Source organism: Artemia sp. Qi Xiang Cuo, chromosome 14 (genome assembly GCF_049724085.1).
Source record: "Artemia sp. Qi Xiang Cuo chromosome 14, ASM4972408v1, whole genome shotgun sequence".
In the NCBI taxonomy this organism is placed as follows: domain Eukaryota; kingdom Metazoa; phylum Arthropoda; class Branchiopoda; order Anostraca; family Artemiidae; genus Artemia; species Artemia sp. Qi Xiang Cuo.
The window spans coordinates 30,834,503-30,851,324 of record NC_142807.1 but is presented as its reverse complement, the minus strand read 5'-3'; the positions used below and the strand labels follow the sequence as shown (position 1 = coordinate 30,851,324).

Below are 16,822 nucleotides of genomic sequence, written 5' to 3'. Positions count from 1 at the left end.
GTGCTGATTTGTGTTAGTTTCACGCTTGGTAGATTATTTGATTTTATTTTTGCTCATTTTTTGTTTAAGGGAATTCTTCACTTTTCTTTGAAAAACTTATTTTGTGGAAAAAAGTTTTTTTATTTAATTCCTGTTCGTTTTATGTTGACATAGTCTTTTCAGAGAAAAAGAAAATAATACTTTAAATCTTTTCGTTTTTTTAAGAATTTATAATTTGGCCAGCTATTTGTATGCTGGAAAAAAAATTTCAGCAGTTTTTAACAACATACACCCTCTTAAAAATCTGGACACAAATAGTAGTGTTTAATTTAGTTTCACACCTCCTCTAGTTGACCTGAAATGGAAAACTTGATACATTCGCAAAAAAGTCTGTTTACTTTCTTTGATAGCTTGGATACACTTACGCTAAGAGCAGAAGCAGCCCCGAAAGTTTGAACATAATACCCTCAGTCGTTCTTGGGATACTGCTGAGATGCCTTATTGGGAATTAGCATTAACACAGTGCATTTTGATTTAATCTTATGGCAACATTTAGTTATAAAACATACAAGTCAAATGGGAGGGTGGGCGTGGGAGGGGGGTTAGTTTCCCTCCAATCACTTTCGACTATTAAAAAGGGCATCAGCCCTTTCTATTTTCAATCGAATAATTGAACTAAACAAAATGGCTAACTCAAAATTTTGATTGGATGTGTTTGGGGAAATGATGGGCGTGGGGGGGGGTTAGATACCCTCCAATCACTTTCGACTATTAAAAAGTGCGCTAGTCCTTTAAATTTCCAATCGAATGAGCTTTTTTTGAAGTTTCCACGACGACACCTGCTGTAAAAACCTTATATGCCCCCAGGGTATAACTTACAACCCTTGCCCGGAGGATTTTAGGGGAGTGTCCTCCTCAAAAATATATTTTCTATCTGGAAATCAACTACGCTGAACAAAATGGCTATCTCAAAATTTTGATCGGATGTGTTTGAGGGAATGATGGGCGTGGGGGGGGGCCTAGGTGTCCTCCAATCAATTTCGAATATTAAAAAGGGCACTATCCCTTTGAATTTTCAATCGAATGAGCCTTTTTTGAAGGATCTGCGACAACGCCTTCTATAAAAACCTTATATGCCCCCAGGGCATAACTTAAAACCCTTACCCCGAGGGTTGTGGGGGAGTGTCCTCCTAAAAAAAGATATTTTCTATGTTAAAATCAACTACGCTGAACAAAATGGCTATCTTAAAATTTTGATTGGATGTTTTTGGGGGAATGATGGGTGTGGGTGGGGGCTAGTTGCCCTCCAATCACTTTCGACCATTATAAAGGGCACTAGCCAATCCAATTTCCAAGTGAATGAGCCCTTTTCGAAGTTTCTACGACAACTCCTTCGATACGAAGTGCCCGGGTATGGAGAAGAAAAAGAAGAAGAAAAAAGGAAAATAAATAATACATTGTGCCCACATCGTTCTTTACTTAGGCAGCTTTATCGCGCTGCCTATGATAGCCGTGGTTCCTATCTCTGTTTTCTCAATTACACATTTAGCAGCAGTACATGGTGCACCCTGTTTTTTTCACATGAGATAAATGATTACATTAAATCACTACAGATATTTCAACTGGAATCATGATGGTGAAATTTTTTCAAGAAGCGGCGAAAGAGTTTTGTACGTCTCTTTTTGGCAGATAGAACATCCAATCGGTAAAAAGTGCATTCATGTTTCAATTTTATAATAGTGCAGCCTTCAAACTCGCCTTGGAGGAATCAGTATAGAGTCGCCATGCTTCTGTACTACGAACTGCACAATCATTCAATCATTGCAAAAAACTGCAAAAAATTCTTTTTGTCTGTGTCTTTTCCTTTAGATTTTAGTCTAGCAGCTCAGTTCTAGCATTGCCAGGTCCCGTGTGATGTCACAAAGATCATCATTCTTAATCTAATTAATAACTTCACTAGAAGACGGACAACTTCTTTCTTGCGTTCGTTCATTGACTCCGTATTCTGTAGGTGTAGGATCATGTGGAATTGGCTTTGAAACAAAGGGGATATCCGGATATTTTACAGATACAAGAGTTTTGTATGAAAATCCAGAGACATTTTCCAAACAGAAATAACAATCCATGACGTGTCTGCTGGATTCACATCTTATGTTACGAACTCCGAATGTCAAATAGTTGTTCTTCTTTGCTTTCCTTATCCAACCCCGTAAAATGCATGCACATAGCACACAGCTGAACTGTGGCGCCCATTATTTACCATTGTCAACCCTCGAATCAAAGTATAGTTCATATGGTCTCCTTGGGAATGATGTAAATGCTAATGGGCTATATTTTTTTTTATAGCCGTGCACATAGCAAAAAAAAATTGGTGAATTGATTGAACCTCTAGAAGCCATTGTTTTCACTGAAAATACAAGAGTAACAAATGAAAGAATAGTACAACTTATATAATACCATACAACTCGTTTAAATTCTATGCAGCTACCATAGTTTCTGTACTGAACACATACCGCATGAACACAAAAAATCTGAATGTGTAGGTGGCGTCCTCATTTTTATTGACATAAGATCAGAATCTTCAGAATCAAAGCTCTCGCCCATAAGACAATTCTGTCCTAAAAGACATCCATGACAAGAAGTAATGGAATATGTTGGGGAACTAGACATTGGGAAGGGGGAAAATGTTTTAAAAGCGCAAAATTCTTATAATATATTTAACTAAATATTTCTATACAACACTATAGCTTATATATTTTCATTGGGGCATTAATTTTTTTTTTTTGGCGGGGGGGGGGGGTCCTGAACTGTAATTACTATCAGTAAAATTTGGTGTTACTACAAACAAACGTTCAAACAACGGGAAAAGTTCTTAAGAAAGTGGATTAAAAAAATATATGTTTTTCAGATATCTTGAAACCTTTTCAGGCAAAACAGTTTTCACATTTGCAATCAGCATGAAGAACGGCATTAGAAAAAGTAAACATCATGTTAGATATCTATGGCTTGCTGTTTTCTGTTATAATAATAAGGAATGCTATTAGCAATTGCTATGTAAAATAATTTAAGGTGGATACAGGAAAAAAATCACAGTATAGAGTTCATTGATTAATACATTCTTTAAGAAACTTACTTAGGCTTAGAAGGTACAATAAGGGGTACTTTCCTATAACACCCATGGAAACTGGTGTCATACAAGTGTTCCACTCTTGGAAGAACCGATAGCCCTCTAAATATTTTTTTTATATAGACACATAAAAGAAGGTTGTTTCTGTATTTTGTCAATAGGATTTTGTTTCTAATAGACTTCTTAAAATGTTCTATAGGTTCCATTTAGGCTCATATGTTGTGAAAAAGTTAATATGTTGGAATTGCAGTGGATATCAAAATTTTCAAATTAAATAATGTAGTACTGTAAGTAAAGTAAAGTAAATCAATGCAGAAAAGTAAAAATGTTCAATATGATAATGCGTATTATGCAATAGCCACAAGTCAGAGTAAAATTGGATAAAACAGTTTGTCTCTTTGGTACATCACAACACAATAAAGCAATAGCACGGTGGACATCAAACCAACAACCAACTGCACCCTTGCTGCTGCTTAATTGCATTGCGATATACTAGAGAGACAACTTAATTTTTCCTACTCTTGTTGTGATTTTTTTTTTGTGTTTGTGTTTTTCTTTTCTTTATGTGTTTTGTTTAACTTGCTTTATTTTGCTTCATTTTTTTTCCATAGATAAAAACCTCCTGACATGAAGCCGAAATATTTGAACTATTATTATTAGTTTGTGAAAAAGGCATTTGTGTTGTTTTGCACTGTCTTATTTTAAATAATTCACCAATTTTTCTATACTTTCATGTCATTTAATTTGAAAAAGAAAAGGCAATGAGATCTACGAAGTTGTAGAGTAGGATGTAGAGTCTAAGAAATTGTTGGGGTCTAAGAATGTAGAGTGCTTTTGGATACTGTTGGTGTGTAACGACCTGAACAACCTTAAATTGGCCTTTCAGTACTGCTGCACCATCATACTCCTGACAAATTATCTTGTTTAGGATAAGCCAAAGGCTTTCAATAAAATGCAGGATTGGCGAAGAAAGGCCTTTTTCACTTAGATCCGTAACTGAAAAAAAAAACAACCAGAAAATGCTCATGAAAATTTCCAGGGGAGGTATAGTGGACACAAGCAGACAGCTGCTCCGTGAAAACATTCGCCATTTCATCAGCAAGCAATTGAAATCAAGAACTTCCATTAACTCTTTTGACAATTAAGTGCTGAAAAATATCTCCACAGGTGGCAGTCATATCAGTCTGAACAATTGCAAAAACACATGTGAAATTTGTTGTTGCAGAAAAAAAAGTTAGAAAGACTTTCCTCACCATGCCTCGTCCTTAATCACAAAAGAGATCGGAAGTTCTCATCATTTTTAGACGGTTCTCCATTCGTGACTGAAACAGGATCAGAATCCTTCCTACCCCAAAGGGCTTCCTACCTGTTGTTATCCGAAAAATATTACACTCTCAACAATTGACTTCAACTTATTACGATTTTCCTGAACCTGTGCTGTCCTTGCTGCGTTTAACCGGTTGATTAGGTTACCCTGCCTGTTCTCTGGAACAGAAATGAAGCTGGATGCGGGGTTACAAAGCATTTTTTTGAAAAAAAATTTGAACATTTTTTGAAAAATATTTTTGTCGATAACTTTTATAGCATGTTGTTGCATACTTTCAGTTTCTAAAGGGTTTGCAGACAACGCTTCCTAAAAGCTGGTGGCTGCCTTTGCCAGCTTTTTTGGACGAAAAAGCAGACATAATCAACAAAAAGCACCGTTTTCAGAGGGAGAATAGGACAACCAGCTAAAACGAGTCAGCCAGCCAAACTGAAACTTCAACTTTCTTTTCTCAGACTCTGGAAAAGCATGTGAAATATCTGAAGTCCAGGGTTTTTTTAAAATACAAAATTTGGACGCTGTTAATGATGATTTGTGGCCAAACCGTCCATTGTTTGTGCACATATTAAAACCTATTTAACAATCATAAATTGCGCGACATATCACCCATTCACCTTAGTAGATTAATTATTATCAAGATGTATGTGTACAAAAGTATGTTCGTATGTATTTTGTTACTTTTTTACGAGTCCGATAAAATTTTTGAGGGAGGGGGGTCCAACCGGGTAACCCTCACTGGATAGAGTATTGGCTATGTTTATGGGTGCAGAAATTTGTTCACTTCAGTAAGATCATGACGAATCTACACATATGTTCATGTGTGTAGAAATTTGTTATGTTTATTTTTGTTACTTTTTTACGAATTAAAACAAATCTAGGGGGGGGGGGTGGTCAAACCAGATAGCCCTGATTGGATATGACCATGGATGTATTACTGATAATTTACATGTGAGATATTTGCAATTGATTTTACATGGTACGAGTTTGATTTATTATTACACCCTTCGGGAGTATTAGTTGAGCTTAGGGAGGGGAGAGGGGGGAAGAAACGATGATTTTCTGTAGATGCTCTCGTACATACATTAATCCTTTCAGTGATACAATACGTTTTAAATAATTAAAGTTTCATGATGGCTAAAAACCTTTTGCTAAGTTACAGTCATATCGTCAGCTGGTTTTAAACACAAAATATTGCAGTAATCGATTCTATTCCCTAAGATATTCAATTGAGTTTTTTTTATAGTAATGCCACCATTTTCTGCTTTGAGGGACACAATCCGCTTCTCTTGACTAAATAGCCTTCATGCTAGCCCTATGCTTAATTTTGTCCACTTTTCAGTCGCTACATTATCCAAATATGGGACAGTTCCAAGGAGTCCAATATCTCAACCCACTTGTATAACAAGGGCTATCGCATAATCATGTCAAATTATGATGGACTCTACTTAGATTGTGGCTTCAGTGGATGGGTTGGAGCAGGAAACAACTGGTGTTCACCATATAAAGGGTGGCAACTTATGTATGACAACGACCCAGTGAAAATAATTGAACAAGGAGGTAAATTAATTTTTTAGTTAAATTTTTGTCATCAAAGGTTTAAAACTAGGTAGACACAAAATCAAGCAAAACTCATAAGGAAGAAAAATAAAATAAATATCATAAATGGAAGAAAGACTACAGATAAACTAAGTAAGTACATTGGTAGCAGGGAAGGGTTAGAACATAATGAATAATTTCTTGTTACTGTGCTCAACAGTGGCGTTGTTTGGGGTTGGCAAGGGGGGGGGGCAGTTGCCCCCCCCACTAAATTGGAAAAATCTATTATATGTGGAAGATGTGGAAATGGGTACCCAGGGATTATTCAACGCTCCTAAAATCCATTAATAGCATATTAGTTGACCTGTGACTTATCAAAAATAGAACAGTATCTTAGACGGAAGTTAAAAATCCATTTCCTTAAACAACAACAGTGAAAATATTATTCTAATGCTGTAAACCTAACAATTTGCAATAGGCGAACATCTGGTCAAAAGAAAATATAAAGTTGAACTCCATTTATAAAAGCCAACGCTCTAGTGTTACCTATGATAAAGAGCCATAAGGCTCCAATGTATTATTTTTTCTTTACTTTTTTCCCCAGAGTCACTTAATATGGAAGTGTGGTTTTGATCGTATAGCCTTCAGGGGGGGATTATTCGATTGGAAATTGAAAGCTGTAAAGTCTGTTTTAAGAGTCAAAAGTGATCAGAGGAAAATCAATCTCCTTTTCCCGCTCTTTTTCTCCAAAGACATCCGATCAAAATCTTAAGATAGTCATTTTGTTCAAAATAGTTCAAATGTCAAATAACCATGCAACTGTATATATATATATATATATATATATATATATATATATATATATATATATATATATATATATATATATATATATATATATATATATATATATATATATATATATATATATATATATATATATATATATATATATATATATATATATATATATAAGTTAAAGCTGAAATATTGGAAGGGTAACTACCTCCCGGGAATTTATGATGTTAGTAGACTCCAGGATGAGAATTTGAGAGAAACTTTCCAGGAACAGTTGAATACTTATCTTGAGAGTTTAAAATTTGATAATGTGGAAGATGGTTGGAATAATTTTAGAAAAATGATTTGTGAAGTTGCTGAAGGTGTATTAGGGAAGAAAGATAGAACTGCAGCTAAGAATATTAGTGAAACAGCTTTCTGTTTAATAGAAAGGAAAAACGACTTGTACAAGAATTATCTGAGTTATAGATCGTATGAAAACAAAAGAAATGTAAAGAAACCACTAAAATATGAACTAAGGAGGTGTGAAGGGGAGGCCATGGATAAAATTGCCGAGGATCTGGAAGATGCAGCTAGACAGCATAATAGTAAAATATTGTACTGGCACCTTAACAAATTGAGAGGGAGTAGTCAATCCGGACTTGTCCCAGTTAACGATAGGAATGGAGTCGCAATTAGCGATAAGGAAAAAACAAAAAGAGATGGGCCGAACATTTTGAGAACTTGCTTAACCGAGATAGAGTTGCAGGAAAAAATAAAGAGGAAAATGAAAAGGTTTTTGATGCCTTGGATGTGAAGGAAAATTTGTTTTGTGAGGAGGAATTAGCAACAGTACTAAAAGGATTAAAGAATAATAAGGCTCCAAATGCTTATAGGGTGGTAAATGAGTTTCTTAAATATGGTGGATCTGAGGTTAGAAATAAGATATTAGTAGAGTAGTACCTTATACTTCTACGAGACGTAAAGGAATTCCCATGCTATTCTACGAGACGTATAGGAATTACCATGCTATTTGCTTGAAGCTATAGGAAAAAATAATTCCAGAGCATGTACTTATGGATTTGGGTGGATTATGTTCCTTCCAATGTTATTGGGACCTCTACACGTGATTAAACACGTTTTGCTTGCCTTTCCTTGGTACCTTTCCAAACGAGCGGGGATTCCCCTCCGGTTCCTACACATTGCAAATAAGCGAGCAGTATGAGCGGGGAGTCCCCTTGCAAAAAGCGATATATTTTTTTGGACAATTGATTTAACTCGAAACTAGTTTGATTAAGAATGTAACATTTCTAGAATTGTTTGATTGACATTTTCAAAAAACGGGTAAGGGATTCGCGAATTGGACTATACAAATGATATTAATTGAAGAATAGAGGAAAAAACAGAGCTAGATGGTACTTGTGAATTGGATTGTACGGAGGTGGAGAAAAAGGGTTAAACTGATTAGCAGTTAAGGTAACCCTGAAGAGCATGTTAATTCATACCTTATTTATTATAAATTTGAGACAACATAAATCTATGAAAATGGTTAATGATGATAGAATGACATTGCGAGTTGACCTAGCTCTACCTCTCCGATATGTTCTGTATAATACACAAGTGGTGTTTGAACAGTGTTGTCAGTTTAAAATAGTCTAACGTTATAGTATACTAAAAGTTGATACTAAGAGAGATGTAGATGACAAGAAAAGAATTTTAATAATGAAAGTCAGAACAAAACTTAGAAATCCTTGCAAATCAAGTAGTAAGGTGTATGTGAGTACGAACCATCAAGGATCATAAGCACCAACGACCCTAACCAGCAGAGACACAAACCCCCAAAAGGTCCCCTACCCTCAAACTCGAAGGGCGCCCCCCTCCAACTTTTTGGCCCCCCTCCCCATTTTTTTTATTTATTTTTTTAACATGATATATTTTTTCAACTTTTTTTTTACATGTCTTCGAATGAGATGAACCATACTTAAATTCAAAGGTGTTTTGTTGTGGTTTACCTTGTCACAGTTACATTCTCTTGATTATTCAAAGTTAATTTTGGATTTCTTTCATTGAAATGCAAGAGTTTGAATGTTTCAGTAGTGTTTTGTCGTGGTTTACCTTGTCACAGTTACATTCTCTTGATTTTTCAAAGTTCATTTTGGATTTTGTTCAATGAAATGCAAGAGTTGGAGTTTTGTCGTGGTTTACCTTGTCAGAGTTACATTCTCTTAATTTTTCAAAGTTCATTTTGAATTTCTTTCGTTGAAATACAAGAGTTGGAATATTTCAGTAGTGGGTTGTTACGCTTTACCTTGTCACAGTTATATTTTCTTGATTTTTTTTCAAAGTTCATTTTGGATTTCTTTCGTTGAAATGCAAGAGTTGCAATATTTCAGTAGTGTTTTGTTGTGCTTTACCTTGTCACAGTTACATTCTCTTGATTTTTCAAAGTTCATTTTGATTTTCTTTAGTGAAATGCAAGAGTTGGAAAATTTCAGTAGTGTCTTGTCGTGGTTTACTATTGTTGTGCTTTACCTTGTCACAGTTACATTCTCTTGATATGTCAAATTTTATTTTGATTTTATTTCGTGAAATGCAAGAGTTGGAATATTTCAGTAGTGTTTTCTCATGGTTTACTAATTTCTTTCCTTGAAATGCAAGAGTTGGAATTTTTCAGTAGTCTTTTGTCGTGGTTTACCTTGTCAAAGTTACATTCTCTCAATTTTTTAAAGTTCATTTTTGGATTTCTTTCGTTGAAATGCAAGAGTTGGATTATTTCAGTAGTGCTTTGTTATGGTTACCTTGTCACAGTTACATTCTCTTGATTTTTCGAAGTTCATTTTTGATTTTTACATTCTCTTGATTTTTCAAAGTTCATTTTGAATTTTTTTCGTGAAATGCAAGAGTTGGAATATTTCAGTAGTGTTTTGTAGTGGTTTACCTTGTCTCAGTTACATTCTCTTGATTTTTCAAAGTTCATTTTGAATTTATTTCGTGAAATGCAAGAGTTGGAATATTTCAATAGTGTTTTATCGTGGTTTACCTTGTCACAGTTACATTCTCATGATTTTTCAAAGCTCATTTTGGATTTCTTTCCTTGAAATGCAAGAGTTGGAATATTTCAGTAGTGTTTTGTCGTGGCTTACCGTATCACTGTTGTATTCTCTTGATTTTTCAAAGTTCCTTTTGGATTTTTACATTCTCTTGATTTCTCAAAGTTTATTTTTAATTTCTGTCGTGAAATGCAAGAGTTGGAATATTTCAGTAGTGTTTTGTTGTGGTTTACCATATCACAGTTACATTCTCTTGATTTTTCAAAGTTCATTTTGAATTTCTTTCGTGAAATGCAAGAGTTGGAATATTTCAATAGTGTTTTATCGTGGTTTACCTTGTCACAGTTACATTCACTTGATTTTTCAAAGTTCATTTTTTATTTTTAAATTATCTTTATTTTTCAAAGTTCATTTTGAATTTCTTTCGTGAAATGAAAGAGTTGGAATATTTCAGTAGTGTTTTGTCGTGGTTTACCATGTCACAGTTACATTCTCTTGATTTTTCAAAGTTCATTTTGAATTTCTTTCGTGAAATGCAAGAGTTGGAATATTTCAATAGTGTTTTATCATGGATTACCTTGTCGCAGTTACATTCTCATGATTTTTCAAAGCTCATTTTGGATTTCTTTCCTTGAAATGCAAGAGTTGGAATATTTCAGTAGAGCTTTGTCGTGGTTTACCTTGTTACAGTTACATTCTCTTGATTTTTCAAAGTTCATTTTTGGATTTCTTTCGTTGAAATGCAAGAGTTGGAATATTTCAGTAATGTTTTGTTATGGTTTACCTTGTCACAGTTACATTCTCTTGATTTTTCAAAGTTCATTTTGGATTTCTTTCATTGAAATGCAAGAGTTGGAATATTTCAGTAGTGTTTTTTCATGGTTTACCTTGTCACAGTTATATTCTCTTGATTTTTCAAAGTTCATTTTGGATTTTTACATTCTCTTGATTTTTCAAAGTTTATTTTGAATTTCTGTCGTGAAATGCAAGAGTTGGAATATTTCAGTAGTGTTTTGTTGTGTTTTTCCATATCACAGTTACATTCTCTTGATTTTTCAAAGTTCATTTTGAATTTCTTTCGTGAAATGCAAGAGTTGGAATATTTCAATAGTGTTTTATCGTGGTTTACCTTGTCACAGTTACATTCTCTTGATTTTTCAAAGTTCATTTTGGATTTCATTTATTGAAAAGCAAGATTTGGAATATTTCAGTAGTTTTTTGTCGTGTTCTACCTTGTCACAGTTACATTATCTCGATTTTTCAGAGTTTATTTTGGATTTCTTTCCTTGAAATTCAATATTTGGAATATTTCAGTGGTGTTTTGTCGTGGTTTACCTTGTCACAGTTACATTCTCTTGATTTTTCAAAGTTCATTTTGGATTTTTACATTCTCTTGATTTCTCAAAGTTTATTTTTAATTTCTGTCTTGAAATGCAAGAGTTGGAATATTTCAGTAGTGTTTTGTTGTGGTTTACAATATCACAGTTACATTCTCTTGATTTTTCAAAGTTCATTTTGAATTTCTTTCGTGAAATACAAGAGTTGGAATATTTCAATAGTGTTTTATCGTGGTTTACCTTGTCACAGTTACATTCTCTTGATTTTTCGAAGTTCATTTTTGATTTTTACATTCTCTTGATTTTTCAAAGTTCATTTTGAATTTCTTTAGTGAAATGCAAGAGTTGGAATATTTCAGTAGTGTTTTGTCGTAGTTTACCTTGTCACAGTTACATTCTCTTGATTTTTCAAAGTTCATTTTGAATTTATTTCGTGAAATGCAAGAGTTGGAATATTTCAATAGTGATTTATCGTGGTTTACCTTGTCACAGTTACATTCCCATGATTTTTCAAAGCTCATTTTGGATTTCTTTCCTTGAAATGCAAGAGTTGGAATATTTCAGTAGAGCTTTGTCGTGGTTTACCTTGTTACAGTTACATTCTCTTGATTTTTCAAAGTTCATTTTTGGATTTCTTTCGTTGAAATGCAAGAGTTGGAATATTTCAGTAATGATTTGTTATGGTTTACCTTGTCACAGTTACATTCTCTTGATTTTTCAAAGTTCATTTTGGATTTCTTTCATTGAAATGAAAGAGTTGGAATATTTCAGTAGTGTTTTGTCATGGTTTACCTTGTCACAGTTATATTCTCTTGATTTTTCAAAGTTCATTTTGGATTTTTACATTCTCTTGATTTCTCAAAGTTTATTTTGAATTTCTTTCGTGAAATGCAAGAGTTGGAATATTTCAGTAGTGTTTTGTTGTGTTTTTCCATATCACAGTTACATTCTCTTGATTTTTCAAAGTTTATTTTGAATTTCTTTCGTGAAATGCAAGAGTTGGAAAATTTCAATAGTGTTTTATCGTGGTTTACCTTGTCACAGTTACATTCTCTTGATTTTTCAAAGTTCATTTTGGATTTAATTTATTGAAATACAAGAGTTGGAATATTTCAGTAGTGTTTTGTCGTGGTTTACCTTGTCACAGTTACATTCTCTTGATTTTTCAAAGTTTATTTTGGATTTTTTCCTTGAAATGCAAGAGTTGGAATATTTCAGTAGTGTGTTGTCGTGGTTTACCTTGTCACAGTTACATTCTCCTCATTTTTCAAAGTTCAGTTTTGGATTTCTTTCCTTGATATGCAAGAGTTGGAATATTTCAGTAGTGTTTTGTCACGGTTTACCTTCTTCCAGTTACATTCTCTTGATTTTTCAAAGTTCATTTTTGATTTATTTCATTGAAATGCAAGAGTTGGAATATTTCAGTAGTGTTTTGTCGTGGTTTACCTTGTCACAGTTACATTCTCTTGATTTTTCAAAGTTCATTTTGGATTTTTACATTCTCTTGATTTTTCTTTCAATTTCTTTCATTGAAATGCAAGAGTTGGAATATTTCAGTAGTGTTTTGTCGTGGTTTACCATGTCACAGTTACATTCTCTTGATTTTTCAATGTTCATTTTGGATTTTGTTCGTTGAAATGCAAGAGATTCAAAATGAAAGAAATTCAAAATGAACTTTGAAAAATCAAGAGAATGTAACTCTGGCAAGGTAAACCATGACAAAACACAACTAAAACATTCTAACTCTTGCATTTCAACGAAAGAAATTCAAAATGAACTTTGAAAAATCAAGAGAATGTAACTGTGACAAGGTAAACCATAACAAAACACTACTGAAATATTCCAACTATTGCATTTCAACGATAGAAATCCAAAAATGAGCTTTGAAAAATCAAGGGAATGTAACTGTGGCAAGGTAAACCATGACAAAATACTACTGAAATATTCCAACTCTTGCATTTCAACGAAAGAAATTCAAAATGAACTTTGAAAAATCAAGAGAATTTAACTACGATAAGGTAAACCAAAACAAAAAAACTACTGAAATATTACAACTCTTGAATTTCAACGACAGAAATCGAAAAATCAGCTTTGAAAAATAAAGAGAATCTAACTGTGACAAGGTAAACCACGACAAAACACTACTGAAATATTCCAACTCTTGCATTTCACGAAAGAAATTCAAAATAAACTTTTAAAAATCAATAGAATGTAACTGTGACAAGGTAAACCACAACAAAACACTACTGAAATATTCCAACTCTTGCATTTCAACGAAAGAAATCCAAAATTAACTTTGAAAAATCAAGAGAATGTAACAGTGACAAGGTAAAGCACAAAAAGACACTACTGAAATATTCTAACTCTTGCATTTCACGAAAGAAATTCAAAATGATCTTTGAAAAATCAAGAGAATGTAACTGTGACAAGGAAAAGCACAACAAAACACTACTGAAATATTCCAACTCTTGCATTTCAACGAAAGAAATCCAAAATGAACTTTGAAAAATCAAGAGAATGTAACGGTGACAAGGTAAACCACAACAAGACACTACTGAAATATTCCAACTCTTGCATTTCACGAAAGAAATTCAAAATGAACTTTGGAAAATCAAGAGAATGTAAAAATCCAAAATGAACTTTGAAAAATCAAGAAATTGTAACTATGACAAGGTAAACCACGACAAAACACTACTGAAATATTCCAACTCTTGCATTTCAAGGAAAGAAATCCAAAATGAACTTTGAAAAATCAATAGAATGTAACTGTGACAAGAAAACCACGACAAAACACTACTGAAATATTCCAACTCTTGTATTTCAAGGAAAGAAATCCAAAATGAACTTTGAAAAATCAAGAGAATGTAAGTGTGACAAGGTAAACCACGATAAAACACTATTGAAATATTCCAACTCTTGCAATTCACGAAAGAAATCCAAAATGAAGTTTTAAAAATCAAGAAAATGTAATTGTAAAATGGTAAACCAAGACAAAACGCTACTGAAATATTCCCACTCTTACATTTCACGAAAGAAATTCAAAGTGAACTTTGAAAAATCAAGAAAATGTAACTCTGACATGGTAAACCACGACAAAACACTACTGAAATATTACAACTCTTGCATTTCAATGAAAGAAATCCGAAATGAACTTTGAAATATCAAGAGAATGTAACTGTGACAGGGTAAACCATAACAAAACATTACTGAAATATTCCAACTCTTGCATTTCAACGAAAGAAATCCAAAAATGAACTTTGAAAAATCAAGAGAATGTAACTGTGACACGGAAAACCACGAAAAAACACTACTGAAATATTCCAACTCTTGCGTTTCAAAGAAAGAAATCCAAAATGAACTTTGAAAAATCCTGACAATGTAACAGTGATAAAGTAAACCACGACAAAACACTACTGAAATATTCCAATTCTTGCATTTCAAGGAAAGAAATCCAAAATGAGCTTTGAAAAAATCATGAGAATGTAACTGTGACTAGGTAAATCACGATAAAACACTATTGAAATATTCCAACTCTTGCATTTCACGAAATAAATTCAAAATGAACCTCGAAAAATCAAGAGAATGTAACTGTAACAAGGTAAACCTCGACAAAACACTACTGAAATATTCCAACTCTTGCATTTCACTAAAAAAATTCAAAATGAACTTTGAAAAATCAAGAGAATGTAAAAATCCAAAATGAACTTTGAAAAATCAAGAGAATGTATCTGTGACAAAGTAAACTATGACAAAACACTACTGAAATATTCCAACTCTTGCATTTCAGGGAAAGAAATCCAACCATAACAAAGCACTACTGAAATATTCCAACTCTTGCATTTCAACGAAAGAAATCCAAAAATGAACTTTGAAAAATCAAGAGAATGTAACTGTGATATGGTAAACCACAACAAAACACTACTGAAATATTCCAACTCTTGCATTTCAAGGAAAGAAATCCAAAATGAACTTTGAAAAATCCTGAGAATGTAACAGTGACAAGGTAAACCACGACAAAACACTACTGAAATATTCCAACTCTTGCATTTCAAGGAAAGAAATCCAAAATGAGCTTTGGAAAATCATGAGAATGTAACTGTGACAAGGTAAACCACGATAAAACACTATTGAAATATTCCAACTCTTGCATTTCACCAAATAAATTCAAAACGAACTTTGAAAAATCATGAGAAAGTAACTGTGACAAGGTAAACCACGACAAAACACTACTGAAATATTCCAACTCTTGCATTTCAAGGAAAGAAATCCAAAATGAGCTTTGGAAAATCATGAGAATGTAACTGTGACAAGGTAAACCACGATAAAACACTATTGAAATATTCCAACTCTTGCATTTCACGAAAGAAAATCAAAATGAACTTTGAAAAATCAAGAGAATGTAAAAATCCAAAATGAACTTTGAAAAATCAAGAGAATGTAACTGTGACAAGGTAAACCACGACAAAACACTACTGAAATATTCCAACTCTTTCATTTCACGAAAGAAAATCAAAATGAACTTTGAAAAATCAAGAGAATGTAACTGTGACAAGGTAAAGCACAACAATAGTAAACCACGACAAAACCCTACTGAAATATTCAAACTCTTGCATTTCACGAAAGAAAATCAAAATGAACTTTGAAAAATCAAGAGAATGTAACTGTGACAAGGTAAAGCACAACAAAACACTACTGAAATATTCCAACTCTTGCATTTCAACGAAAGAAATCCAAAATGAACTTTGAAACAAAAATCAAGAAAATATAACTGTGACAAGGTAAAGGGTAACAACCCACTACTGAAATATTCCAACTCTTGTATTTCAATGAAAGAAATTCACAATGAACATTGAAAAATTAAGAGAATGTAATTCTGACAAGAAAAATCGAGATAAAACACTACTGAAATATTCCAATTCTTACATTTCAATGAAAGAAGTTCAAAATGAACTTTGAAAAATCATGAAAATGTAACTGTGACAAGGTAAACCATGACAAAACACTACTGAAATATTCTAACTCTTGAATTTCAATGAAATAAATCCAAAATGAACTTTAAATAATCAAGAGAATGTAACTGTGACAAGATAAACCACGACAAAACACTACTGAATTTAAGTATGGTTCATCTCATTCGAAGACATGTAAAAAAAAAAGTTGAAAAAAATATATCATGTTAAAAAAATAAATAAAAAAAATGGGGAGGGGGGGGGGGGCCAAAAAGTTGGAGGGGGGCCCTTCGAGTTTGAGAGTAGGGGACCTTTGGGGGTTGATGTCTCTGGTGGTTAGGGTCGTTGGTGCTTATGATCCATGATTGTTCGTACTCACATACACCTTACTACTTGATTTGCAAGGATTTCTAAGTTTTGTTCTGAATTTAATTATTAAAATTCTTTTCTTGCCATCTACATCTCTCTTAGTATCAACTTTTAGTATACTATAACGTTTGACTCTATTTTGAACTGACAACACTGTTCAAACACCACTTGTGTATTATGCAGAACATATCGGAGAGGTAGAGCTAGGTCAACTTGCAATGTCATTCTATTATCATTAACCATTTTCATAGATTTATGTTGTCTCAAATTTATAATAAATAAGGTATGAATTAACATGCTCTTCAGGGTTACCTTAACTGCTAATCACTTTAACCCTTTTTCTCCACCTTCGTACAATCCAATTCACAAATACT

General features: G+C 33.1%; 2 protein-coding genes across 4 annotated transcripts in view; one reads left to right on the top strand and one right to left on the bottom strand.

The window, feature by feature from the left end:
• LOC148944361 (chitooligosaccharidolytic beta-N-acetylglucosaminidase-like) overlaps nucleotides 1-16,822 on the top strand; it is a 178,632-nt gene that overhangs the window by 123,231 nt on the left and 38,579 nt on the right. For both annotated transcript variants that reach the window (XM_089100337.1, XM_089100338.1), the window contains exon 10: nucleotides 5,770-5,987. In XM_089100337.1, the coding sequence (XP_088956463.1) occupies nucleotides 5,770-5,987 (218 nt within the window). The remainder of the gene's footprint in view (nucleotides 1-5,769; nucleotides 5,988-16,822) is intronic.
• LOC148944362 (uncharacterized) overlaps nucleotides 1-16,822 on the bottom strand; it is a 50,961-nt gene that overhangs the window by 10,484 nt on the left and 23,655 nt on the right. The gene's annotated exons all lie outside the window — the stretch shown is intronic.